A 27,779-nucleotide genomic window follows, 5' to 3' on the forward strand; every position below is an offset into this window, starting at 1 on the left:
AAAATATTACATTGCTACAGTCCGTTCCCTCCAGCAGCAAATGTTGTTTCCCCCTGTGGGGAAACAATGTTTACCAGAGATGCTTCACTGCCAAAGACACACCAGTTGAGCTCCTTGTTTTTAATTAACAGGTTTAAAATGGGAACTTTTAAAATCTTGAAACTTTAAAAGTGTTGAAATAATGAATTTTCACCCAAACAGCCGAATGCATAGCATTGCAATACCTGTGACTTCAACCATCTGAATTGCCAAAAAGAAAGATTTCAGCTAAGTTTTGGGTGACTAGCATTTGTAAACACAAGACTTGGACCTTTGAATGTAATAAATTTCAAAACTGTTTAACTCGGCCATTCTTCGTGAGTGTTTTCTGGCTTAGGGTTACATTCAGATCTGGGCTTGTGGCTTGTCTGACTTGAGACAAATCACAAGCTGCAGCCAAATATTAAAGCTAAAAATCAAAGCTGCATCAAGTGTGTTCTATTTGTTTAAATCACTGCTTGTCTATGATACTTAGAAAATCAAGTCTCCCTACATTAGTCTTTCACTTAGAAACATAGATTCTGTATTTAATTTTGTGATCATGTGAGTATCCCAATTCCACATCTAAATGTATCTCCTAGCCTCCTCACCCTTCCCAGAATTTTGAAGGTGTACTGGATCAAGTGTTTAGAAGAGATGAGCACAACATCTGTCCCTTTACTTATTGATAGCTGTTCAGTTTTCAAAAATACAGTATCTGTATAATCCAATAATCAGACAAGTATCCAGAAAATAATGAATTGTCACCAGTATTAGGTAAAATATCTGTAATGTGACCATTTTAGTAGTGAAGGTTAACTCCCCGCACCAATTCCTAGTTTCAAGAACAAATTAACATTCCACTGTCAACTAAGGAAAAGAAACAATGATTATAAAAGGGTTTGTGTTTACAGTCTTTATTAGCTAATCAACATCAACATGCAAAAATAAATGCTAAATACAAACTTCTACCATATGGTTTTTTCCAACTACAATGGTTTTATTTGGAGAGTGATAAGGATGTGATTTGCAGCTGTTAAAACTGAACTAATCTCTTGTGTAATGAATACCCTAAAATTACATAATTAATCCTGCAAGGCATCTTCAAAATTTGCCCAACACTTAAGGTTACCAGCTGATCTTTATGTGAGTACATTCTCAAAGTAAGAAATAAGGCAGTAGCACTAATGGTTTGATATTGAATCCTATGCACATAGTAACTAATAAATGAAGAATTTTAACACTATGGTCAACTGGAAGAAGGACAGACATACAAGCAGTGCATTGTGCCTGTAATGTTTTCAGTTACTTCGTATTTATGCAGTCTTCCCAAGATGGTCAATGTCTGGAGGGTTTTTGGAAGAGAATAAACCCTTGCAGTACATTTCAAAGAACTCCCAACTGATCCAGTTAAATCAGCCTTGTGTTAGTGTTGTCGTCAAGCATCTACTATGGCCCATGGGATCATTTCAAAGGCAGAATGGAAGAGGATTTCAAACAAAAGGGTCTTAGCCAATTGCTAACACAGAAAAAGGAAGCACACAGACCTACATCACACTTGTGACATTGCAAATCTATTTCCAGTTTATGTGTCTCATGCTGACAACCACATTTGAAGGGGAGATGCACGTGTGTGCGTGCACACACTTGAGGCCGCAAGGTCGACACACATTCAGAGGCCGTGACTGGCCCCAGTTCCCTGGTGCATGTATCACAGTTTTGCATATTTGGCCCCTTCAAGTTCTTCCATACATGGGCACATATTGGTGATGTTGAAAACAGGTCTGGAAGTGTGAAATGGCCCTTTGAGGTTCACTGTAACTTTTTTCTCATGTGAAACTGTCCATTTTTTTAGCTGAGTTTTTGCTGGATGATTATTTGAGAAAAGTCCAATTACTGTAACAAAATCCAAACATTCAATATTTGTTCCCTCCAAGTACAACCTTTTAGTCACACTTCCTCAGTTTCTAAGAGTGTATATTGTTGTTCATTGATCTTTGGTCGCAATAAAAAATGCCACCAACCAATCTGATTCCCACCCCAGCTCTCTTAGCCACACTCAAGATCTCTCTCTACAAGTCATGCCAAAATATATTATGTCAAATTCCAGCGGCACTTCATTGTACGTACGAGGGAATTACATAATGTAGACCTTCTCAGCTTGTGAGAAGTTGAAGACTTCTTTGGTTCTTGGGCAAACTACTTTATCATCTTGACGAACAGAAAGCAAAGACTGAAACAAAAAGAAGAGAGATTAATTATGATAGTCCCAGAGTGAAATAAAGTGTTTATCCATTCTTCAGTTTCTGTTATCTTAACTGCAAAGTTTTAAGAGCTGGAAACAGCTATATACAATCCAAGACTCCACACTGCTATATACACACCCACTAGCCAATGTCTGATCAGCCTTTTTGTAATCCTATTTTGACTGTTTTTTTATTATTATATACAATATTTATATATTGCCTAATAAAGTTTATTTGAGTGGTTTAAAGGTTTAAACCAAGTAAGAGACATGCTAACACAGAATAATACTAGGAAATGCATCAAACCCATGTAAAAATTTGCAACAAGTTAATATTAACGTAAGAATCTAAAAAACAATAAAATATAAATATTAAAAAGCCCGGGAATATTTTTAAAAGGCTTCACAATGTAGGCACCAGGCAAGTTTATCTATGGAGGGCATCCCACAACTGTAAAGGTCCTGAGTTTTCAGGTGCTAAGTTTCCTTTGATGGGAATCTAGGGAAGGGCATTGAAAGATGATTTGAAGTTCTGGAATAGGTACATGTAGGAAAAGGTGATCTTTCTGGTAAACTGTCAACCAAAGCCAATCAGAGCTTAAAATGGTTCATAACAACCCTTTGAACTGGACCTGAAAATGGACTACAGTGGTACCTCAGGTTAAGTACTTAATTCGTTCCAGAGGTCCGTAGTTAACCTGAAACTGTTCTTAACCTGAAGCACCACTTTAGCTAATGGGGCCTCCTGCTGCCACCGCACCGCCGGAGCCCGATTTCTGTTCTCATCCTGAAACAAAGTTCTTAACCTGAAGCACTATTTCTGGGTTAGCGGAGTCTGTAACGAAGCGTCTGTAACGTGAAGCGTATGTAACCTGAGCTACCACTAGTGAAGTTGGTGAAGCACTGGTATATGAGCATTATCAATCTGTCTCAGTTGCTTGCTGCTCTGTGTTGGAGCAACTGAAGATGCAAGACAATCTGAAGTTTCTGGACCATCTTCAAAAGGATCCCCATGTACAATGCATTCCAGCAATCCAAACAGGAGGTTAACATGTATCAAAAGTTGTAGCAAATCTATCTTTGTCCACAGCCGATACATCAGTTTAAGCTAATAAAAGTTATTCTGAGCTACAGAGTCTACTTATGCCTCTAGTGACAATGAAAGAGTAGACCAAAACTGCATGTGAGCCCTTAAGGTAGGCATGGCCAAACTTGGCCCTCCAGCTGTTTTGGGACTACAACTCCCATCATCCCTAGCTAACAGGACCAGTGGTCAGGGATGATGGGAACTGTAGTCCCAAAACAGCTGGAGGGCCAAGTTTGGCCATGCCTGCCTTAAGGGGAATGTAACCACCTGTAGTCCATATGAGCACTACTCAGCCAGACAAACCACCCTATCACAGCATTCAGTGTTGGCTAGATTGAGTCTGAGGTCTCAGGGCCCATTACTGTGCTCAAAACCAAAAAGACAACTAGATGCAGGAGAAAACCCAGAGAGAATAAATTCTCAAAGTGCCAAAATGTTTTATTATGCTCAATATATTCAAGAATTAAGACGTTATTTCACCGGGAGCGTCTTACACTTCTTACCATTAACCTGCAAAGATAATTTTCTGAAGCTTTGTCCTCTGCTGAATTCAACTAAAGGCCTAAGCAGATTATTGAAGGCTTTTGTAGAATTCAGCAAAGCAGAAAGCTGTACAAGTTAAAGTTGGAAGGTTCAGTAAGTTCCTACATTGGCTCCCAGTATGTTTCCGAGCACAATTCAAAGTGTTGGTGCTGACCTTTAAAGCCCTAAAGGGCCTCGGTCCAGTATACCTGAAGGAGCGTCTCCACCCCCATTGTTCAGCCTGGACACTGAGGTCCAGCGCCAAGGGCCTTCTGGCAGTTCCCTCACTGCAAGAAGCAAAGCTACAGGGAACCAGGCAGAGGGCCTTCTCGGGAGTGGCACCCGCCCTGTGGAACGCCCCCCATCAGATGTCAAAGAGAAGAACAACTACCAGACTTTTAGAAGACATCTGAAGGCAGCCCTGTTCAGGGAAGTTTTTAATGTGTGATATTTTAATGTATTTTTAATCTTTGTTGGAAGCTGCCCAGAGAGGCTGGGGAAATATATTATTATTATTATTATTATTATTATTATTATTATTATTATTATTATTTCCAAACAAATTTAACGCTATTATCTGTTTTAGGAAGCCACATACAGTATATCACAATAGTTTGAAACATCTATGGAAAAACACTTACATTGTATCCATACACATATCCATTTGGAAGCATCATGGGAGGATTATTTTCATTCATCACATCTCCTGAAATCTTGCAGACTAGTCGGGAATTGGCACAATGTGCCATTGGCAGAGGCTGAGCCAGCTTATTTAGGGATTTGCTACAAACAGGGCAGTCAGGGTTTTTGGAACTGCCATCCTCTTTATAACATTGTCTATTTAAAAGTGAGTTAAAGGATAATAGATAAATATTTGAATAATAAACACCAAACAGAGAACTCATTTGTTACTGAAGACGGCTTTTAGGCTTATATGAAGAAAGTGGATCTGCAGGTGCAGATGTTGATTTCAAGGACAACCAGTTTTATTTTTGTGTACTTCTGAGCCTCCTAAACCTGTTAAATTTTCAGCTCACTAAAACAGCGGCCAAGACACCTGATGGCTCAGGCTTGCTCAATTTTTTTTACCAAGCGCGTAAAAAATGCACGAGTCTTTTCGGAATTCTGATATTACAAAAAAATTAAATAAAATCCCAATTTATATCAAGATTAAGAGCCTGTGTGTCATGCAATCTGCATTTTGGAGAACACAAACTATGAAAGATGGCTGCCCTGCTGTTGTTTTTCAAAGTATTCAAGGCATAAACATATGTCTAAAATGTGGACATAAATTGGCCAAACGCAGCTCAGGAAAAAACTGAATTTTTAAGGACCAAGTTTCAGCATCCCACTGTGATGCACTGAAGGATACGGTGTTTTTATAGCTGAAAGCCCGGCCTGGAGTGTTATAGTAAAGACAGAGTTGTTCCCCAGCTGATGCAGCCTGTAGTTATCATATCTAAACTGCTGGATTAGCATCCTCCACCGGGCAGAGTCCAGAAGATCCTGTGGGGGGAACACAGAGACACAAAAATGCAAAAGGCAGACTGTGATATTTCCATAGCTTCAAAGTACTGGGAATGTAATTATGTACTGCAACCAGTTGAACCTGGAATTTTTTTGTGCATCTCAGTTTTAATACTTTCAAATAGGCCAGCGGGGAATCACAACCGTTCCCAGATGTCAATATCGAGAAGCAGATTAACAGAACATTTTGCCAATAGCAACAAGCAGGTTAAATGCATGTTTGAAATCCTCAATATTTGATAATGGGCATCCATTTAGAGTCAGTAAGCATTAGCGCATCAGTACACTGCAAAAAAAAGGGAAAAAATCCTCTGCCCATCTTTTTAGCTACATTAAATTGACACATACCTTGTAAGGAGAGATATGAGTATCTGAAGGGAAGGCCAACATTCCCATCACCTGTCGTACCTCGTCCAGTTGATTTCCTTCAGCCTGGCTGAAATGCTTCCTTGCATGTCTGAAATTCAGAACGCAAAATTACTCTGCTTGCATCCTCAGCATCTCAAGATTTGCTTTATGTTCTTTTTAAGAAGTACCAACCCTTACCTGCAAAGAGAAACATTTTTCGAAGCAAATCTTACAACCCCAGGAAGTTTTCTCACTTATCTATGAAAGTACTACATTTCTGAGCCACAAAGTTTATTCCAGAAGAGAATCCAATGAGACACGATCATCCACCAAAACACAATTTTTGTTGCAAGTCCTGGGGAGTGTCTGATTCAAATATAGTGCTAAACATTGTCAAGAGACTGAGGGGGGTGTGCACCCCTCATCTACAATGTCACCACCATAGCAAGAATGGTGTGGAAACACTTTTGATTTTCATGTAGCAGTGTTAGGGCTGATGAGAACCAACATGTTGAGAAGTCCGCTGTTGCAGAACAGCAAGAATTGCTGTTGTGGCAACAACCAAGTGCCAGAAGAAGAGTTCTGGCATTCGGAACATCAGCTGGTCCATTCAATGCAATCATCTCACAACCTCTGCTTTTGATTCTGACCAACACAGCTAGTATGTCGCCAGTCTTCTTCCTTGCTGCACCCCTTGGCCTGGGATAAGACCGTGTTGAGTAAGAAAAACAAAAAAATTGCTGAATACAGATACAGGGAGCTCACAACATAGGCACATTTAACTTGCACACATTCAACTTTATTGTCATTTTTTAAAAAAAATTAAAAGAGGGCAGAAAGAGGGTGGGTGTCTGGGAAGACAGACTTTGGCAATCCCAACTGCAATGGAACAAAAAGTGATTTGGTTTTTACACACTATCCCTGGAACATGTAAGTTGAGAGTTGCCTGTATTTTAAGGCATTAGTTTAGAGACACAACATGTCAGTTTGACAAAGCAGTAATGGTGCTGTACAACAGCTCTAAAATGGTCTAAAGAAAAAAACACAAAAAAATCTAAGAATACTGAGTTAGACTAATGCAGAGTGAGTCGTTTATCTAACTCCAAAAAGCAGGACTCCCTCAATACAAGGCCTGATAGGTGTTTAGCTAAGGTTATCTGAGCAAATTCATTCTACCTGCTGGCTTGCAGCTAGAAAAGTCACATATTCTAATGGCTCCTTCTAATAGTCTACTGTATTGTGCCTATTTGATGACTCATCGTGCAAACTGAACTCTATACATTCATATCAAAGTTCCAAGGGTTATATCGCACAACACCAACAAATGGCAAAGAGGGAACAGTGATGATAGAGACTGGATCAATTCTCAATGGTTCCCACAGTTTACTTTTATTGTATTTAAATCAATCTGCAACTTGAGATACAATTGAGAAAGGAAAAATATTGATCCTCATCAGTTTGAGTAACTTGGGATAGTTAATCACTAGCCCAATGGTGTTCAAGTGTAGTATCTGACACCTTCTTTGACATCATGTTCTATGATGGAACTTATTTCTACTTCATCCCCTTTACACTATCCTACCATCTACAACACTACTAACACCAACACTGTCCCTAGCAGAAAAATATGATGGCAAGTCTTAACGTATCATGCAGCAAAGGCCTTTCTAGCTGTCTAATATTTCCAGTTTAGGTTTGGAAAAGTTTAGCTTCTTGGACCATCATCTCTGCTTCCTTAAGGAAGGATTTCTGGAAAGAGATGTATTGCACTTCAAAGTGGTTGGCAAGAATATGTTTGCTAAGAGTCTCACAAACCTGATCAGGAGTGCTTTAAACTAAATCCTATGGGGAAAGAGGACAATAGTTGGTTGACGGGAACACTTGGTATTGGGGATAATAGCTTCAATGACGCACTCCAGAAACCTGCTAAAGGGCAGGAAACTACAAGGAGGAAGCAGCTGGAGGGAATGACTTGTATCTATATTAACACATAGGGTATAGGAACCAAGGAAAACAAATATGGTCTAATAGGCATCACCTAGTGGGATGAGACTCATGACTGGAATGTAGAAATTGAGTATTATAACCAGTACAAAATTCTGCACATCCTATTTCCATACCTGACAGCATCCAGTCTCTTGTTCTGTCGAATAAGTTCAATGAACTCCTGAATCCTTAGGCTGAACTCCAGACAGCTCTAAGATTAAAGAAAAGACAGGGTCTTAGATGTGGCCACATTTAACCTGTGATCTTAGACATACTTACTTTACATTATGTTACACTGAAATCAATAGGAGTTTTGAGTTAATATATTTAGGATTAAGGTGTATGCAGTTCTATTTGTTGGTGTTTATGTCAATAATGATGTGCTACTAGATTATAATATAATATAATATAATATAATATAATATAATATAATATAATATAATATAATAACATAATATAATATAGGTTTGAGTTGCATAAAAACAAATCTATTTGCACCTCAGAATTGAATGCTATTAAAAATCCTGTTACTATGACTAAGGTCTGATTTCTAGCCAGTGTTACCTATATGCATTTTAAATTTGAATTTTGTGCCGTTACTGCCTTACTTTCTGAGAAGCAACAATCAGAAATAGGAGGATCTGCAACTTTCAGTGAGACCTCTTAGAACAGGAATAAGTTATTATTCCACACTACTTAATTAAGTTTAAAGAAAATCAAAAGGCATTTGTTCATGGGTGGGGGGGGGGGATTAGATGGACTGAGGTCACCCGCAGGTTAAATGTATACAGTACTTGGTGATAACAGATCCAATTACTTCGTACTGAAGTTCCCTTAACATTTGTTCATTGTAATGCGAAGGGCTTGTATTAAAACTAACCTTCACTTAAAACTGATCCTAATGTTCTCTTTTTATATACAATCATTCCTCAATTGCACTGCAATATTATCCATGTGCCTAAAGTTTTTTTAAAAATATCAGTAAGTGTCTGTGGAGGGGTGCTGTTTTTGAAGTTTCTTTCAGTTTAAAACTGCAGTCTGCTTACATCAAGGCAGAGTTAAAATACCCTTCCCCAACCTAATGCCCTCTGGAAGCTCTGGACTACAACCTGTACCAGCCCCATCTGCTGACTATGCTGTATGGAGCTGATAGGAGTTGCATTACAAAACATCTGAAGGGCACCAAGTTGCAGAAGGAAGAGTTAAGGAACACATTGCAACGTGTGTAAAAAGGTAAAGGGACCCCTGACCATTAGGTCCAGTCGCGGACGACTCTGGGGTTGCGGCACTCATCTCACTTTACTGGCCGAGGGAGCCGGCGTACAGCTTCCGGGTCATGCGGCCAGCATGACTAAGCCGCTTCTGGAGAACCAGAGCAGTGCATGGAAACGCCGTTTACCTTCCCACCAGAGTGGTACCTATTTATCTACTTGCACTTTGACGTGCTTTCGAATTGCTAGGTTGGCAGGAGCAGGGACCGAGCAACGGGAGCTCACCCCGTTGCAGGGATTCAAACCGCCGACCTTCTGATCAGCAAGTCCTAGGTTCTGTGGTTTAACCCACAGCGCCACCCACGTCCCATTTTAGCAACGTGTGTATTTATGCATAAATGCTACAACTTGCACTGCACCAGACATTATCACATGTCTGTACTGCTATGGCAGCTCTCCTCCTTCAACCACTGTGGCAAGTTACAGCTTCAGGATCACATATCCTGCAATTTTATACTTGGGGAGTGGGCTGCACTATAGTTAACTGCATACTGCACTATAAAGAATCCCCTGCCCCATGAATTTAAAGGACACTACACATTCATATTCTGCTCTCTTCTGCTTATCTTGTAGTAAACCTTTTTCAATAAAACATTACGTAACGATTGTATGCCACTGAAATCCTATACTGCCAAAGTCGACAGGACCCGGGGCAGTAAGGTTTCTGCATGCAACTAGACTGTACCGAGAATTTGCAAAACAAAGAGCTGGTGTGGCAAAGCAAATGTTGGCACTTACCATGGCAAGTTGCTTCTCTGGAGGGAGAAAGGGGATCCCGTGTGGGTTGTCACTGCCCACTTCTCCACTGGCAGGAACTCACCCTTTTGAGAGGGCACGCCTGGTGGGCGGGGAAACCCCTCACCAGTTCAATTTGTGCTTAAGCAACTGTATAGCCAAAAATTAAACAACTTAACAGGACAGGAAGGAAAAGGAACACAACTTGTTAAGAGAAAGGAACTCAGCTGTCCCACAGTGGGATATACCACTCTGTTCCTGAGGCCCAGTCCCAAGAGGTTCTAATGACCCCTGTAAGGCAGCCCAGGTGAAGAAGAAAAGAATGGTATGGGCTAAAGAATAAGCGAAGGGAAAACCGGGGTGGAGGGAGAGAGAGAAGAGGCCCCCAAACCCCCGGTCGATCCTCAGTTCTTTGTGTCCAATGGCCTCCCCCCCACAGTGGTCACTTGGGAAGACTGGATCCCCTTTCTCCCCACAGAGAAGGAACTTAACACGGTAAGTACCAACATTTACTTTTCTTTTAGTAGGGGGGATCCTGTGTGGGCTGTATCTCAGCAATTACTAGACTGGGTAACTGTGGGTAATGGTGTCCACCACCTACTGAAGCACTCATTTCCCAAAGGAGGCCTTGGATGAGTTGTAAATGTTTAGCTAGTAATGCCTCATGAAGGTGGGACATGAGAACCAGATGGCTGCCCTGTGTATGTCACCCAGAGGGGCTTGGGTCCGAAATACCACTGAGGCTGTTGCACCCCTGGTGGAAATGGGCTGTGATACCCGAAGGAGCCCGTCCTCCCTCCGGGAACCCATCACAGCTCCTGGTGATGCAGGCCTTTATCCATCATGCTAATATCGCTGGGGAGGCCTTGTGTCCCTTGGATCTGGACAGGAAGGAAACAAACATGAATTCTGAAAGGTGGAATTCCACTGTGTACCTTAAGTAGATCCTGATGGGCCTTCACACATCTACAGAGTATCATTCCTTCTCCCTAGCGGACTTGGGCTTTGAGCAGAAGGAAGGGAGGACCACCTTTTGAGACCTGTGGAGGTTGGAGTTAGCCTTTGGCTTGAAGGTCTAATCAAAGCATGGCAGAATCCTTCGGAATAATACATACCGTATTTTTTGCTCTATAAGACTCACTTTTTCCCTCCTAAAAAGTAAGGGGAAATGTGTGTGCGTCTTATGGAGCGAATGCAGGCTGCGCAGCTATCCCAGAAGCCAGAACAGCAAGAGGGACTGCTGCTTTCACTGCTCAGCGGTCCCTCTTGCTGTTCTGGCTTCTGAGATTCAGAATAATTTTTTTTCTTGTTTTCCTCCTCCAAAAACTAGGTGCGTCTTGTGGTCTGGTGCGTCTTATAGAGCGAAAAATACGGTAACTCCTTGTGGACAGAAAGGGCTGCAATCTCCGATACCTGCCGGGCTGAGGTGATAGCCGCTAGGAAGAGATACTTCCAGCTCAGGAACTTCAGAGGTACCATCTGCACTCCTCAAAGGGGTGGAGGAGACCAGTGAGCACCTTCAGTACCATATGGAGGTCCTAGGTGGGGAACCTGTGCACTTTAGTAGTAGTAGTAGGAGTAGTAGTAGTAGTATACCATCCTTCATCCAAAGATCCCAGGGCAGTTTTAGCAGCACTGCCAAGAAGCATTTGACCAAGGAGAAGGAACTCAGAGGGGCTCCTGCTGACCTAAACACTGAGCCCAAGGCTGCTACTTGTCTGCCAAAGGTGTTGAGGCAGAGCCCGTGGTCCAGGCTACAATGTCCATTGTCTGCCCTGCCCGGGATCCCAACGACTCTTCTGATGAGTCCACAGAGAGCTCCATCCTCCTAAGCAGCTCTCCTCCTGGGCAAAAAAACCCTTCCGGCGCTTTTCACCCCTTTCTGAAACTTTCTCCCCACCATGGAAGGTCCAGAAGCCTCCAAGGGCTGTAAGCCTGAAAGGCCAAAGAAAAGGGATACCTGAAGGAAGAAGAGGAGAGATCGATGGTGCTAGGAGTGAGTGAAAAAGAGGCAGGCAGAAGAGGAGCGGGAGTAGAAAGATGATCCAGGAACAAAGCAAATAAAAGATCAAAGGAAAATGCCTTTCAAAATGGTGTTCCCACCTTCTCTCTTTTGCAGTGCTTGAAGCTCCTGGCAAGAGCGACCTTCAGTGGAGCTAGCAGGAAGTTGAATTGACTGGGGGGGGGGGTGCCCTGCCCACCAGGTGAACCCCCTCAAAAAATTGACTTTCTGCCAGTGGAGAGGTGGGCAGTGACAACCCACACAGGATCTTTCCCCTCCTCTACAGAGGAAGAACTTATCATGGCAAGTACCAATGTTTGCTTTACACCACACCAGCATGTGGTGGGGCAGAGCCGCCCTGCTAACTTAGCATTGCTACTTTTTACCTAGATGGTGCTGGGACGGAGTGGAGGCTGTGTGTGAACACCAGCAGCCTCAGTGGTAAAACTGCCTCGCCACATTCCCATCCAGGTAAACAACAGGGATGCCGGTACTGGGATCTTGGCTCTGCAGCACCACACACACCACTTCTGGCTAAGACACAGCCATGGATCAAGAGGTACCTGGTTTCAATCATCGTCTCTGCCAAGAACTCCTTAGGTGGCCTTAGGGAGCTGAAGTAGACAGTGGCTTGCCTATCTGCAATGTGTAGATAATGTTGACTTACCTTAGAGGAATGCTGTAAAAACAAGGATTACCTATGTTAAGTGCACTCAACACTTTTTAAAGCACTATAATTATTTTAAAGCAAGGAAATGTAACTGCATGTGGTTATGCTGTCCAGAAACGAACTTCTACCAAAGACACCTTTCCCCAATATGAAATTACATCTGTTCGCACCCAATTCAATTTTCCTACTATAAAACTTGAGCTTTGCTTATAGAAAACTTCTCAGTAAAATACAAAATTGTAGCTATGTAAGCCCTGTACTTCTCCATATACTTGCCCAAGTTATTTTTACACACAAGATTTATAAAACTTGTTTTGTTAGGTAAAGGTAATTTAGTAAGTATACTTTAATCAACTGGAAACAAATTTTGCCCATGATACGGCTTCACCACATGGGACAACTTCTAAGAATCAAGCTAGATTACATGAAATGCATTTTTAACCAATACATTTCCTGGTGGTAGTGATTACTGTTTATCCATTCACCTCCACTCATTCAGGCATAATTTTTTTGCAACCTATAAAGGTTACATTAAATTAAAGCATCATCCAGTTTGCGTACCTTCATCTTCCTGAGCCTAGATTTGTTATCATGACACCAAGCTAAGCAAGTCATTGTTTCTTGTCTTTCCAAGGATTCTTCTACTTCTTTGGCAGTCAGGAACATCTCAATATTTACCAGATCCTAAACAGAGATAGGAGTGTGGGAGAGGGAAAGAAAAAATGAGACGAGGTAGTTACTCACCAGAGCCAGAGGAATGACACCATATACAGCTTTTGTTAAGATAACTAATAAGCTTTTCAAGATGACCCAAACATTGAGGTTTTTCCTTTTTGTGGGGACAAGGGAGGGATTTGCAGAGCACCAACATAAGGACAGTCAAACTCCTTTTCCTTAATGAAGGAAGATTTTTATCCAAATCCTAGTCAATGTCTATGAAATAAAAAAATAAAACATTTGTACTGGGCAAAATCTGAAGAACTATTTTAAGTACATTCAAGGGCTTGGGCGTGTCTAGGGAATCTTAGCTTTTTCCTTTGAGGAATAGGCCCCAATAATCTGTCAAAAACTGCTTTTTAAAACTTCTTCAGTGTCAAAGAATGTTTGCCATGTACGGTGGGGGGGGGGCTGCTGTTCAAGAAACATAGCTAAAGTTCCCTGAACATGTGGAACTAGTTGTGCAGTGCTCTGGTTCCAAGCTTTAAAGTATTTCCTTTTTAAAATAACCTGATTTAAAATACTGGAATTCAATACAAACATACGGAAGTCTATATCCAAACAAAATGAACCCCTGCCTCTCTATCAAACACGATGAGTTAGTCTGTTTTCCTATACAAAAGAACAAACAGAGGCAAAGATGTGTAACTTGAAGTCAAGCACTGTAAATTACACAATACAATGTGCATTTCTTAATGCCAAAAGCATCTTTTAATTGCGTGGAAAAAAAACCCTGCTTCTGGCAAGTTTGGGGCACTTTACCTTCAAGTCCTGACCTGTGTCTAGAGGACCATACAAAATCTCAACTCCACAACTGTTCATCAAAGAAGAGAAATTTTGTAAACTAGAAGCATGTGAATCGTAAGATTAAAGACTTTGGATTTTTCTCCAGAGTGTCTTCAGTAGCAGAAGGTTTGAAATAATTAAGCTATAAGATACGACAGGTGCAACAAACAAATTATTAATACAAGTACTGTAATATAGTTACTGCTTAAAGAAAAATTAAAGAAAAACAGTAATGAGGTTTAGAGATCTCTTCTTTGAAAGCACTTTTCAACTCTTCCCCTTCTTTGACCTTGGGGCTGTCGACACTATATGAGAACTTTTACATATACAGTATATTTTGGAAACTTGTTTGTTTTCTATGCATTTGGACTCCTCTTACGATATTGAAACCAAATTTTTGCATGATGATTCCTGAGACCAAGAAGCAGGTTTCTGTCTAAGTGGATACAATTGGATTCCATACGGAATCAAGATGGCAGAATGAGCCTTTCAAAGAGGAGCAAAGGAGTGGCAAGGCTGCCTGTAGTCCCATCCCCACCATTTTAGAGCTGTGAAATCCTGAAAGATTCAAATGGTGTTGCCCCTTCTGACTGATATGCTCTGCATTCCTAGCCAGCAGAGACGACTGTGACCCTACATACCGATGTGGGATAAATTAAAAGAGAGCTATTCTGTGAAAAACACCCAAGGCTTGTGAAAAATTTCTGGCACTCTGCACAAGTAACTACTACAATGGCTGTATTTTTTCACTGGAATATCAAAGGATTTATGGTGCAGACCAAAGATCCAACAGGTTCTGGAAAAGGAGGAACTATGTTATTAACCAAAATCAAGACCTTGTACCAATCACTCAATATTCTCAGTGGAGAGGTTACGTTAAGTAATTTGTTTGAATGTTGAATTTGTAAGCGTGTATCTGGAGACAATGGATAAAACTGACACCATTAGATGTACTGCTGGATAAGTGTTGAATGGGTATTGTATTTGTATAAAAACCATTAAAAATTTGTTTAAAAGAAAAGGAAGAAAGAGCTTTAGGGGCATAAGATTTGAAGATGAATAGTGTGAATACTTAAAACACAGTGTTCATGGAATTGTTTCCATGGCAAATAATGGTCCAAATACAAATGGATCCCAATTCTTCATCACCTATGACAAACAGTCACACCTGGACAAGAAATACACTACTTGGGAAGGTAATCAATGGCTTGGATGAGCTGGAGAAATTGCCAGTTAGTGAGAATACATTCCACCCCCTTAATGACATAATGTTAAAGATGTTACAATTCATGCTAATTCTTCTGCTCAATAACTAAAAATGCCAATGCAGATTTCTGAAGGACTGGCTTGAAAAACTGCTGGTGAGTCTTTGAAGACAGATGGAACTTGTACATTCTCTCTTGGGATTATGGACTTCCCAAGCTTTTCAAAGTTCAACATTTCACAGGACAAAAGGCCACTTTTTGATGTGTGAAATTGTACACACTTAAGAAAGCTGGGTTCATTTTTTTTAAAAAAAAGAAAAAAAAGAAAAAAGATGAGCCTTTCAAAACTGCAGATTCTTTTTGGTTTCTTAGAATTCCCAATGCCCAAGTAACAAGCTGCTACTATTTTATATCTGATACATAGTCAGATACAGCATCGGTACTTAAAATGGTATATGAACTGCAGTTTTAAGCAGCAAGCCAGGAAAATGTACAATTTCTCTCCAGTATAAAACCTTCCTGTATTTGGAAACTGAAGAACAGAAAGGAAGACGCAAGCTTAGTACTCTCTTTGATATGCTGTAGTCTTCCATTTGTTGGTTATGTTTGGTTTTTGATAGCTGATCCCGTCAGGCATAGGGTCAAATACGGAGTGAAGAATGGGGGAAGAGAAGAGGCATGATCGCAGGATTGCAGAGTTGGAAGCAACCCTGTGGGTCATCCAGTCCAACCCCCAGCAATACAGGAATAACACAAGGCAGTGAACATAGAGAGTTTGCTTCTGCCTTGTGGCTTACCATGCTTTACCATGCCTGACCCTGACAGGAAGCTGCCTCCATAACATCACCCCCTCCCCCAAAATCAGGATCTAGTCTCCCAGCCTTAAAGACTCAGCAGGCACCCCAGCACTGAACAATTGCCTTTGAGGTCTCCACGACAACCTTTCATTTCTCAAGGAAAGTGATGTCTTCCAGATAAGCAGTAGTAATAACAATCTAATAACTGGAAGTAGCCGGGGGGGAGCAGATAGCTATCTAGATTCCAGACAGCACCAAATAAAGCAACCTTTTGTACTTCATCACAGCAAATACCAACCTCAATACCACTTTGCCTGGCCAGCTTTACAGCTGTATTGTAATAGCCACATCGCAAGAGATGCTCCACCATCATACGATCCATGCGTTTTTTCTTCCACATGTTAGCAGCAGCTGGTTGGTCACTGCTGTGCTCCTTGAGATGTTCAATCCTGCGCTTGCATAGTTTTGCACTCTCGTCTTCAGCCTGGATTGATTCCACTGCCTATATCAAGAAACCCCTCATTCGGTCAGAAGTTACACTGAACAGGTCTGTATTCCACATTTCACATTTTCTACCATGTAAATGTAGAAAAAGATATACAACCTACTAAAAAATACAACATCAAATACAACACCCTCACCCCACCCTGGCAACTGTTAGAATTCCTGCTCCATGATTGCAGTCATGGGATTTTTGTCTATCACATGATGGTGTATGTTTTGACTCCACAGAGTGGGAAGTGATGGAGACAGGATGTTTGTGTTACTGTGTTCCATGAAGTGGGACTATCGTCCTTTGTTCATTTTCTCTTTGCTGTCTGATGCTAGAGAGAGAGAGGGAGCCATGTTGCAGTGGTCCGTGTGTGTTTATATGTAAATAAAGTAGATTAGCCAAAATGCTGAGTTGCTGAGGTCTGTTACACAAGCTGCAAAGACTCTGCGGATCCCTAAGTGTGCCGATGTCTGTTGGCATTGGTTGCTGTGGTGTTCAGGCAGAAGAAAGCTTCTGAAGCTCCTGAACGATCGACCAGGAGACAGAGAACATGCCAGTCGGGCATGTGTCTCTGCCAGGGTCCTACTCAAGAGTAAGACGAGCTCCTGACAGCAACAGTCAAGTCACAGTATTAATACATAGCTGAAACATATACTATTCTACCCAGGACTATGGGACACACACAAACAGCCATTATTACCATCTACCACTTACTTGTTAACATCTTTGTAGCTAATGGAGATACTGGAGGAATCAACTGTCATACCATGAACGTACAACTGTTTAACAAAGGAAGCTGAGGCTTCTGACAAAGGGCACAACATGACTTTCCAGTAACACACTGTGCTTATTTTGCAGTCATCATACACGTATAGTTAAAATATTGGTGGGACCAGAACCTCGTTAAATGTTCCCATCAAAAATTTATAACCCAAATCTAATGCAAAGGTAGACACCTCTCACTTAAATCAATGGGATTAACTACATCCACAATTGTGCTGAATTATGGTCCAGGACCTGTGCAACACTATGTACAGTCGACTCACAATCTGCACATATTTAATTTGCACAACTGCAACTTCAGTGCTTCGTGGCCAACCAGCTGATATTGCACAAATTAAGCACACGGAAGGACGAGAGCTTAAAAGCTCTCAGGCTTGCATACTGGGTTCTGGGAAGGTATCACACGGGCTCTGGAAGGCTCCTGCAAGACCTCGCAGGAGCCCCCCAGAGCCTGGTAAGCAGGCAGAAGAGCTTAAAATCATAAAAGCTCTCCACCTTGCTGGGGTGGGGGTAAGCAAAGCCAATACATGATTTTGGTTTTATGCGCAAAAAGGATTTGCATTTTTCCAACCTGGTTTACTCCTCATTTTTTCTGCATGTTACTTCTACGTTGAGTTCCTTGTTAGGTCATTTGGGGGCTGAAGAATATTAACCTTTTTAAACGAACATTTAGAAGTTAAATTTTCATCAAAAACAAATCTGTAGCTTCCTAGACCTTTTAAAATATGACACCTCTTAGTAAGTCCTTGTGTTTATGATGTAATCTCTTTCTTGGCATAGCTCCTAAAGAACATAAGAGTAGCCTGTAGGATCAGGCCAATGGCCCATTTAATCCAGCATCCTGTTCTCACCGTGGCCAACCAGACGTCTTATCCTCCCATGGTTTCCAGCAACTGGCATTCAGAAACTTTGCTGCCTCTGACTGTAGAGGCAGAGCATAGCCATTGCAGCTTGTGGCAACCGAGAGCCCTCTGCTTCTCCACGAATTTGTCTAATCCTCTTTTAAAGCCACCCAACTTACCTTTCTTTTCAGAACACTGAGTTTTTCAACTACTCCATCAAGGAGACTAACCACAGAATCCACAGCTGGGCAGCTGCTCAGCGTCTTCTCCAGCTCTGCTACGACCATAGTTACGTGGCTGGTCTCTCGGTCAATGTTTTTCTGAGCAGCTCGGAAACGTTTGTTCAGCGTTTCGTATGGCACCTTTAAGAAGAAGAAAAATTAAAACAGAGTAAACAGTGCTTACATCAAAACTCTTGTGCTTTCTATTTCTATTTAGGAAGACAGGAAGCAGCCTTATATTGAGTCACACCATTGGCCCACTGAGCTCATTACACCAGCCTTTGCCCAATGTACAGCACATACTCCAAGCTGGAGAAGCCTGGTCTCCACTGATGGACAACAACTTTCCATAGAATTGAAGATGTGTTTTCCAGTCCTACTTGGAGATGTTTACTGTATCTTATGTGGAAAACTCTCAATAAAAATTTTTAAATAATATATTTTTAAAAAACCCAGTTGGCTCTCCCTCCATAAAGGTGTTCTAATCACTGTATCTCTAGCTGCAGGTCTCACTCAATATGTCAAAGTACTTAAAGCACTCAGGCGTTTGATATGTTCTATGTAGTATCCTTTGCTGGATTAGTCTTGATCAAGTATCTAATGAAGCAGATATAAATGTCTGTAAATCTGCCTTCCAATCCAGAAGCTGCAATCTGAGTCTAAATTTTATGTTCCACTTACTTCTGATAGAGTCTAAATTAGGTGTTTATATTCCTCAGCATACCAAATGCTAACATTTATGAAGACTTCTTGTGAAAACCACAGCGCAGGCCTCCTGCAACACATCAAGTGGGTCTACCACAGTGAGCACACATCTGGACCAGATTTTGCCTCAAGATTTTGCTATGCTGCCTCAGGGGCAGGAATTGAATTCCTCCCAAAAGGCTACAATGCTACAAATGCTTTAAATGTATTGCTTTCACTCAGAATTTATGGGAGATTTACAATAACTTTATCTAAACATCCACAGGAATGGTTTGCTTGCTAATTATACATGAAATGCCCCAAATGATTAAACGGGCATGAGCATAAGAGTCAAAATGAAGTTGGACCACAATCAACATCTAGGCTTGTACAGCAGCTTTTGTATGAGCATATTGTGCAGGGCACCTTAAATGCTTAGAGCCTAGAGCTACTTAGCAGGGATACTAAAAATAGAGACTAGGTAGATAAAACATAGGTATTGCCCTTATGACCCAACTATGATATATTAGAACAAAAGAGACAAAAGATGTGATACTTTTATCAGAATTTGGAATCCTCTTATTTAATAGTGTTTGAAAATAAATTCAGTGCTCTTTATTCAAAGTTTTGATTTAAATTATAGGTAACTGCAACTATAAAACCACAATTAAACAGTACATTTTTTACATTTAATATGTTTACATTTAATATATCTTTTAAATGTATGCATTGATAGAAAACTAATAAACTTCCCTTCCATTCATATATGAAAAACAATACAGACCATTCTTTATTTGCTTCCTGAAATACAATACACTCTAAAGAATTCTTTGTATTTGTCTTGACCTTGTCACTCAATAATCCCAGCCTTCAGAAATTTGTCTAGCTGAAGAGCAGTATGAACTACGCAAACAATTATGCTAGTACAGAAGTGCCAGCAAATACCTTTTCCCCCAACTGTTATAAAACACAGAGAAGCCTGTAGGTATAACACAGCAAACGTAAGAAACCTAACCCCTCCCTTTTTATGCTGGTCTACGACCGCAATAAAGTGTTATTGTTGTAACCAAGTATTTGCCTATATAATCGACTTTTAGCCAGATTTTTGAATAGTGCTTCAGATAAGCACCATTATATATCGAGGAGGAAATGGGATGGGATGGCACAGAGAAGCCATGTCCCTCCAGGGCATCAGCTGGCCACCTACTTATAGTGGCTGTGCATTCGGCCTCTGCGTGAAAGGAACCCTACACATGCACAATGTTGTCACAGAGCTCCCCCCCTTCATAGACAAAGGCCATGGGAGAGGGGAATGGCTAGTGGGAGCACGAAGAATGGCTTATGAGCACAATTTCACTATTCCTCATATGTTCACCCACTGCACAAGGTCACCCATCTAAATATCCCTATTATTCTTTTCAGAGTGGATTAAAATACCATAATACCACTGCTGAGCAAAAAAATGGGAGAGAGGATTTTCAGTTCCTCAACACAAACCTCTAAGCTGTTCCAACTGTCTTACAATCCACCTTAGTGCAAATCCCAGAGGATTCAAAAATACTCCACACGCCAAGACAACCGACAGCAAGTAGCACCATCGCTATTTTCCCAGTACAATGATTTTTGCATCACAATGCAATTGTTTCATATCAATGGGTGTAGCTGAGCCTCTCTCTATCTGCTGTTAAGACAAGACCTCGCACAGGCTGGGCAGAACCTGTGCACCCTTAAAATGCTTCTGTCAACTTGAGTAGAGGTTAAACTACAGGGAGCCAACTGAGCGGCATATGCAATCTGAAGGCAGTGGGATCTGGAGGACAGAGAATGGACTATGCTGCCATGGGAAATGAGGTAATAGGATCACACGATGAATAGGATCAGCCCTGCAAGCTGTTTTGGTTATTTATTTAATGTAATTTTTTCTTAACCACCCTTCATCAGAGGATTATACTGCAGTGCACACAGCGTTCAAAACTCCCATTGTTCTAGGCACGTTTTGCAACAGGGAATTTCATAAACGCGAGCAGTTTCTGAGCTCTGGGCGCAGTACTGCGCCTAAGTTTTCAGATTAAAATTGCCACTGTGACTCAGAAGTAAATCCCAACCAAGTTCAATGGGACTTCCTCCCAAGTAAAACGTGCATGGATTGGAAACCTGAACACTTTCTTTTCTTTTAAACCCAACATGCTTTGTTTAGGTTTTAGTTGCCTTGTTTAATGTACTTTTAATGTATGGTGTGCTTTTAATTTGAAATATACTAGCCAGTTAGTTATGATGGTGTAAGTAGTGCATGTTAAAGTGTTATCTACCTCAGTCACATAGTGATACTTAAAATCGAAACAAAATTTGGAGTGGGATCATTGAAAGGCCCTTAAGTCTTAAGTTTACGAACTGGACACTCAAGGTGGGTGTCTCTGCCATTAGTTGCACAGGCCTTTAATTTGTGTTAATTGTGGTGCCAAAAAGATATGTTTATACGCAGTGCTTTTTTCTGGGGAGGACATGGGGAATGCATACCCTTAACATTTTATGAATCTAAGTTTGGCCTCATTGAGGGGCAGTATTTCAATATGAGTGGGAAAATGAGAGTACCCCTAAACATTTTTAAGGGGAAAAAGCACTGTTTATATGAAGGAAAGGGGGTGTGGGGAGAATTGAGGGTTTCTCTGCAGAGTGGAAGGAAAGGAGGGTCTTTTTCTGCCTCCCCACTTCCAGCCACTCTCTGAAGGCTGCAGAAGGGACCCCCTTAAGAATATGGCGGGGGGGGGGGCAGAGGAAGCATAACATTGTTTTTTGAAGTCTTCAGATGAGGACTAGACCATGTGAAAAATGAACATAGTATTTTAGCTGCAGTTCATTCATTTTCAGCTTTGTATTCTTGTTATTAAAAAGGGTGCCTAGACATTCCATTGTTGCACCCATATCCTAGGTTTAAGGTGCCATTTAGCTCCTAGCTTTCATATCTCAGTTTCTAAACCTGAGTGCACAGTATGAAAAAAAATATTCACACAACATATGAATACAATTAGTAAAGTGCAGAGGATTCCCCTGCCATAAGGATGGACATTAATAGTTCAAATAGTTTTAAAATATTGACATTATAGAAACAAAAGATAAAAAATATATATGATATACACACCCTGAATAAATTTGCTACCTGTTACTGCTAAATTTCATTTTTAAAAAGCATAACAAATGTTATTACCTATTTATTCAGTCATTCTCCAAGAAGTTCAGAACAACACACATAGCTGTCTGAGTGATTTTATACTAGCAGTATGGTGAGAATGAGAACATGACTGCCCCAACATTACCTAATGAGTTTATTGTCAAACAAGGATTCGAATTTGGGTCTCCTAGACTTGGTTCATTCAACCATACCAGGGAATGAAAAGCAGCTCCCACAACAACATCTGGAGGGCCACAGATTATCCACCCATGAACACATCTTTGCCACTGATAATGTAACGGGGATGGGGAGGAGATGGAACAAGGCAATCGATTACTCAACTTCCAACAACTGGGTGAGATGGGAATCAGACAAAGCAACCTAACATTTGGATGGAGTGGTGCCACTCCAGAGCAGAACTACACAGCTGATGGGATATAGGCAGCACTAATTTAATTGTATTTCATTATTTTATATGTAAGCTGTCTTACAGAGCTTACATATAAAGACATGCTTGATCAAATAAATGTAGATTCAGCATTCTACCAATAAACCTGCACCAAAAGACCCCCTCATGAAGCAAAATATCTGATAATAAAACTGAATTTCCTTTAATTTTTTTTACATAAAAAAATCCAAAAAATGGCATCACAAATATTGCCATTATCAAAGATAAAGTAAAACCTATACATAAAATAAGCAAGAAAGGGAAATCTACAAAGACAATAAAATCAGTGTTATATATGTAAGTAAATAAAATTACAGACCAAGTATGACTAATGCTCCAAGAATTCATGCGACTTCTATTAAGAAGAGAGATTGCTGGGTACCAGCTTGAGGGAGGGAAATGACCTACAATGTTTTGCTTCCCTCCACACAACTGGTTTGTCCGAAGGGAACGGTATTGTATTCCTTTCAATGCTTTCTTCAAACCACTAGGCCTGATTGTCCACCACCATTTTCTTAATTTCTGCTCCAGCTAGACAGATCAAACTAAGTTTCTAGACATATGTAACATTTTTAAATTTCAATATATCATTACTACTAAACCTTTTACATTTTATACACTGTTGAGCACTTCACTTGTTTCACACAATACTCTTGAGATTCTGGAACATACTGCACCATGTCATCAACTGAGATCACTATAGGAACCTAAGGAGCATTGACGAACGTACTAGAACTGTATTAGTCAAGTAACTGACAACACAGATGAAAAACCAGGAAAGACGTAAAATGAACTGAGTTCCTTTATGTGTGGACTGTTCAAAGAAAATGCCCAAAGAGGAGATGTTTCAACTGCTGCTTGCTGGATGGACCATGAAAAGGATATTGCTTTGCTTTCTGCCTACTTACTCCTCCTTGCCCTTTTCTACCTAACCGTAAAGTATAATTAACAAGAATTACCTATTATTTGAATGCTTTATCATGTTTGTTGCCTTATTTTAATGCTGGAAACCATGTTGTGATTTCATTTTATTTGCAAAACTACGCATCAGTGGAAATATGTGTGTGTGTGTACACTCATATATACACTCAGCAATCCCACTGTGTTTTGTTTTTACTTCTGAATAGTTTTGTATAATATAGCACAGTACTGTAAATAAATAAATGGCGGTATTCATCAATAGAAAATCTGAACGATATAAACAGCAATTCTAACAGTAACCAATGATAACCACCAAGTAAGCAGGTCTGAATAGTTCAGAGTTCATTTCCTTAAATGTAAACAGCAGCTTAAACCAGGGCAGTCCAACAAACTGTCCAAGGGCTGCATGCAGCTTTCAGCAACATTTGGCACATGCCCCACAGCCCTCGTGCTGCCTTCCCAAAGCCAGGTAAGCAAGGCGCTGGGCTTTGGGAAGAAGGTGAGAGGACTCTAGGACACTGTTAGAGCCCTCTCACCTCCTTCCCAAGCCTAACTAGCAGTTTCCCAGCTTTGGGAATAAGTTGGAAAAGCTCTAGAACACGTTTCCTTCCAAAGATCCCACACCTTGCTTAGCTGGCTTTGGGAAAGCACCATGAGGGCTTGCAGGGAGGTTATCAAATTTTGGCCTCAGTCCCTGTCCCCCCCTTTGCATATGACAAGGCCCATGGGTTCTATGTTGAAGTACTCTTGCAGCCAACTTGGCTTAAAAAGTTGGGTCACCATTAAACTGTTCTCACTAATCCAACACTGCAATAACTGAAAAAAGTGTATTAATTCTGATGTTTAATTCATTAGCTGGAATAGACAACTAAAATCCTTAATAAAAGGGGTATTTTAGAAAAGTCTTATACAAACAAATAAGTATACCTGGTTTTAAATTGACTTCACTCAACATTCATAACCCCACTACGAAATAAAAACACATGTCCTCTGAAGCTATAACACAATGGCCAATATCTTTAAAATGAACTGTAGTTCTTCAATTTCCCTTCTGTTCCTAATGGACATGGATTTTAAAAAGTTTGTAAAGCTCAAGCAGGAGATCATGTTGATTCAGCTATATGCTTTAAAAAAGAGGAAAGGCACAGAAGAAAGGGAAAGCATACAGAAGATGTTATCAATACATGAGAAGTTCAAAGAGAAAAATGAGGCTTGTTTTTTTCCAGTCAATTGTGCAATTTTTACGACACATACCTAAGAGATGAGAGGCCTTTCTATTTTTCATTTTCTATCACTAATCATGAGAGAATTATTTCCATCCCAACTATAAGACTCCTATATACAATATACAATTTGATTCACTCACCTTATGACTATACTATGACTCAAGCCAACATACTTTTGACATCACTATTAACTATAGTGTACTAGGAAGAGCTACACCTTTTATTAATAGCTCTCTTCCATTAAAATGTTTGTACCTTGTTATCAAGATCCTCCGTTTAGGGTTTAAGACAAAGGCCGTGCCAATGAATCATTTGCCTCTTTTCTGCATCAGTTTAGTTCTAATGAGCTTTTCCCAGATAGCCCTTGGCCTCCCTTTCTGTATATCAACACAAGAGACATGCTCTTGGAAGTAAAATTACTCTTGGAAGTAATTTCCCCCCTATAATTTATATTTATTCTCATTCTAGTCTGCCCCTGCCTCTATGGAACCCTCAAGATTATTCCAAGCATTAGCTGGTCAAAAATAAAGTCTTTGGAAACAAGGTGCTCATTGAGCAGGTGGTTACACTTGGATTTTGGAATTTTCCATAATCTGATTTCCAGCTGTATTGTTACTGATACAGTATTCATCATCCTGGTGTAGGCAAATAAAAGTCCTATTAATGCTTCTGGACCTCCTGGTAGTTTTTGGCAACTATCAAACTGGTAACCTGCTCAATGTTTAAAGTGAGGAGTAGGGGTATTACATCTACATCAGCAATGGGGACGCTGTAATCCTCCATAAATTGTAGGATTTAACTCCTAGCAAACGTGTCCTGTGGTAAGGAACATCAGGAACCGTGGTCCAACATCTGGATGGCCATATGTTCCTCCTAATCGTAATGAAAGCACTGAAAGTCATCTAGGGATTTGGGGGCCAGGCTCATCAGTGCTCTAATGACACCATATCCACCTCTTTGTTTCATCAAATTCAGATGATGCTGTGAAAATTTGAAATGGATATTCAAACCTCGGTTGTCGAACGTAAGCCTTTTTGGTTTCTGAAATGTTCAACAACCAAGGCGCAGCTTCCAATTGGTTGCAAGAACTTCCTGCACTCAAGTGGAAGCCATGTCAGATGTTTCGTGTGTGTGGTGTGTTTTTTTTTTAAGATAACCTAGCAAGATAAATACCACGAATAGCAAAGACAAGGCTGCATGGGTGAAGCCTCTCGCCACATCACATACACACACAAAATGAAGATTAAGTTTCTCTCCATATATGTGTGTGTGTGTGTGTATCTATGGGGGTGTTTATATGTATGTGTGTATGTATCGTGGGGGTGGGGTGTATATACATATGTATATATTCTTATGTGTGTGTATACAGTGTATATGTGTGTGTGTGTATATATAAATAAAGGTAAAGGGACCCCTGACCATTAGGGTCCAGTCGTGACCAACTCTGGGGCTGCGGCGCTCATCTCGCTTTATTGGCCGAGGGAGCCGGCGTACAGCTTCCGGGTCATGTGGCCAGCATGACTAAGCCGCTTCTGGCAAACCAGAACAGCGCACGGAAACGCCGTTTACCTTCCCACCGGAGCGGTACCTATTTATCTACTTGCACTTTGACATGCTTTTGAACTGCTAGGTTGGCAGGAGCTGGGACCGAGCAGCGGGAGCTCACCCCGTCGCGGGGATTCAAACAGCCGACCTTCTGATTGGCAAGTCCTAGGCTCTGTGGTTTAACCCTTGTGTGTGTATACACACATATACACTGTGTGTGTGTATATATATATATATGTACTGTATATTTTGTGTGTGTATATATATATATATACACACACACACACACACACACACACACACATCTATATATACATATTTTGTGTGCATTATACATATATATATACACGCACACACACGTATATAGTATACACACATTGTGTGTGTATATATATATATATATATATATATATGCTTGTGTGTGTGTATAGTGTATATATTTATACGTATATACACACATGAATATGTAAATACATATACACACCCACACCCACGATAACAAGAGGCGCGTCTCTCCTTCTCTGGCCCCCCTTTCCCCCGCTCCTCTCGGGAGCGCCTCGGAGGCCCCCGGCCGCGTTGGTGCGAAATGCCGGGAGGCGTCTCCCCCCGCCAGGCAGGGAACGGAGGCCTGGGAGGAAGCGGGGCCTCCCGGAGGGGCCTCGCCGGGGAGAGCGGCCCACCCACCTTGAGCGTGGGGTACTCCTGCACCTTCAGAGTCATCGAGAGCTGAGCGGCCGACTCCTGCACCGCCATCTTGGACCGAGCACCAAACGCCGCCGCCGCCGCCTCCGCCCGCCCGCGCTGCTCCTTCTCCTCACAGAATCCTGAGGGAGCCTTCGGTACCCCCTCGCGAACTGCACCCTGGGAGAGAAAGCGCTTCCGCCTCCCCCCCCCGCCGGCCTTCGGATGACAGACGAGTCCACCCCAAGGGCCCTCGCTCGCTTCCTTCCTTCCTTCCTTCCGCTCCCCCCCCTTTCCCCCCCCTCAAATGGTTCGTGCCATTAGCGCGACGGGCTGACGCAGGGAAGCAAGGCAGCCAATCAGAGCGCTCCTCTGACACCCGTTCTTCTCTTCTCTTGTCCGTCTCTCTCTGTTTGCGATGTTTTTCGCTTTCCGAGCAGGAATCTGTAAAAGCAGGTTGGGTTGGGGAGGAAGTGACGCGATGGGAGGGGCTTGACGAATCGAGGCGAGGCTTCGGGTTCGCCCTGATTGACACCTTCCGGCCGCCGCGGGCCGTCGGCCAATCCAAGCCGAGGGTGGGCGGGACTCGCTGGACGCGGAGTCTGAGGCGGCGCTTTCGAGTTCAGTTTGGCGGCGGCCGCTCAGCGCGAGGGAGCGAGCGAGGTGGCTGACCCGACGGTCTCCTTCGTCGAGCAGTGAGGACAGCGGGCCTGGTTTGTTTCACAGTTGTTTCTGCCGGTTGGAGCGACGGGAGTGTTTCTAAGCGTGTACAGAATTGTTTTCTTTTTAGGCTGGGGGGGGAGGGAGAGTTTTTGTGTGTGTTTAATGGCCTCATAGCAAAGTTGGATTT

The 27,779-nt window shown here is 41.5% G+C and overlaps 1 protein-coding gene, 1 long non-coding RNA gene and 1 pseudogene across 5 annotated transcripts in view; 2 read left to right on the forward strand and 1 right to left on the reverse strand.

The window, feature by feature from the left end:
* Nucleotides 1-919: 919 nt before the first annotated feature.
* On the reverse strand, nucleotides 920-27,399 carry MAEA (macrophage erythroblast attacher, E3 ubiquitin ligase). Of its 3 annotated transcripts, none has more exons than XM_082223253.1 (10): nucleotides 26,933-27,399; nucleotides 18,214-18,396; nucleotides 16,215-16,418; nucleotides 12,973-13,095; nucleotides 12,409-12,420; nucleotides 7,868-7,944; nucleotides 5,748-5,856; nucleotides 5,245-5,378; nucleotides 4,514-4,709; nucleotides 920-2,251 (listed from the first exon to the last, which is right to left on the reverse strand). In XM_082223253.1, the coding sequence occupies exons 1-10, from the start codon at nucleotides 26,999-27,001 to the stop codon at nucleotides 2,156-2,158; spliced, it is 1,203 nt and encodes a 400-aa protein (XP_082079379.1). In that variant the 5' UTR covers nucleotides 27,002-27,399; the 3' UTR covers nucleotides 920-2,155. The 3 variants fall into 3 exon arrangements, with proteins under 3 accessions (XP_082079379.1, XP_082079381.1, XP_082079380.1); XM_082223255.1 differs by lacking the exon at nucleotides 26,933-27,399 and adding an exon at nucleotides 23,166-23,188; XM_082223254.1 differs by lacking the exon at nucleotides 12,409-12,420 and having other exon boundaries at nucleotides 26,933-27,397.
* On the forward strand, nucleotides 14,647-16,207 carry LOC309532957 (peptidyl-prolyl cis-trans isomerase-like 3 pseudogene; annotated as a pseudogene). The gene is made up of 2 exons: nucleotides 14,647-14,753; nucleotides 14,932-16,207. The product of its transcript is annotated as a peptidyl-prolyl cis-trans isomerase-like 3 pseudogene (transcript).
* LOC309532725 overlaps nucleotides 20,661-27,779 on the forward strand; it is a 42,295-nt gene continuing 35,176 nt past the window's right edge. The window contains exon 1 of the long non-coding RNA XR_014219979.1: nucleotides 20,661-20,790. This is a non-coding gene — a long non-coding RNA (uncharacterized lncRNA). The remainder of the gene's footprint in view (nucleotides 20,791-27,779) is intronic.

The sequence above is a fragment of the Podarcis vaucheri genome (assembly GCF_965113315.1).
Source record: "Podarcis vaucheri genome assembly, chromosome: 5".
Classification (NCBI taxonomy): domain Eukaryota; kingdom Metazoa; phylum Chordata; class Lepidosauria; order Squamata; family Lacertidae; genus Podarcis; species Podarcis vaucheri.

Bases quoted from the DNA above. Each gene is read 5' to 3' on its own strand.
- MAEA (XM_082223253.1), bottom strand. From the start codon at position 27,001: ATGGCGGTGCAGGAGTCGGCCGCTCAGCTCTCGATGACTCTGAAGGTG. The intron at 5,857-7,867 runs GTATGGAAATAG...TCTGAATTTCAG, and splicing joins AAGAGACTGGATGCTGTCAG to ACATGCAAGGAAGCATTTCA. The intron at 5,379-5,747 runs GTATGTGTCAAT...TTCCCCCCACAG, and splicing joins CTCATATCTCTCCTTACAAG to GATCTTCTGGACTCTGCCCG.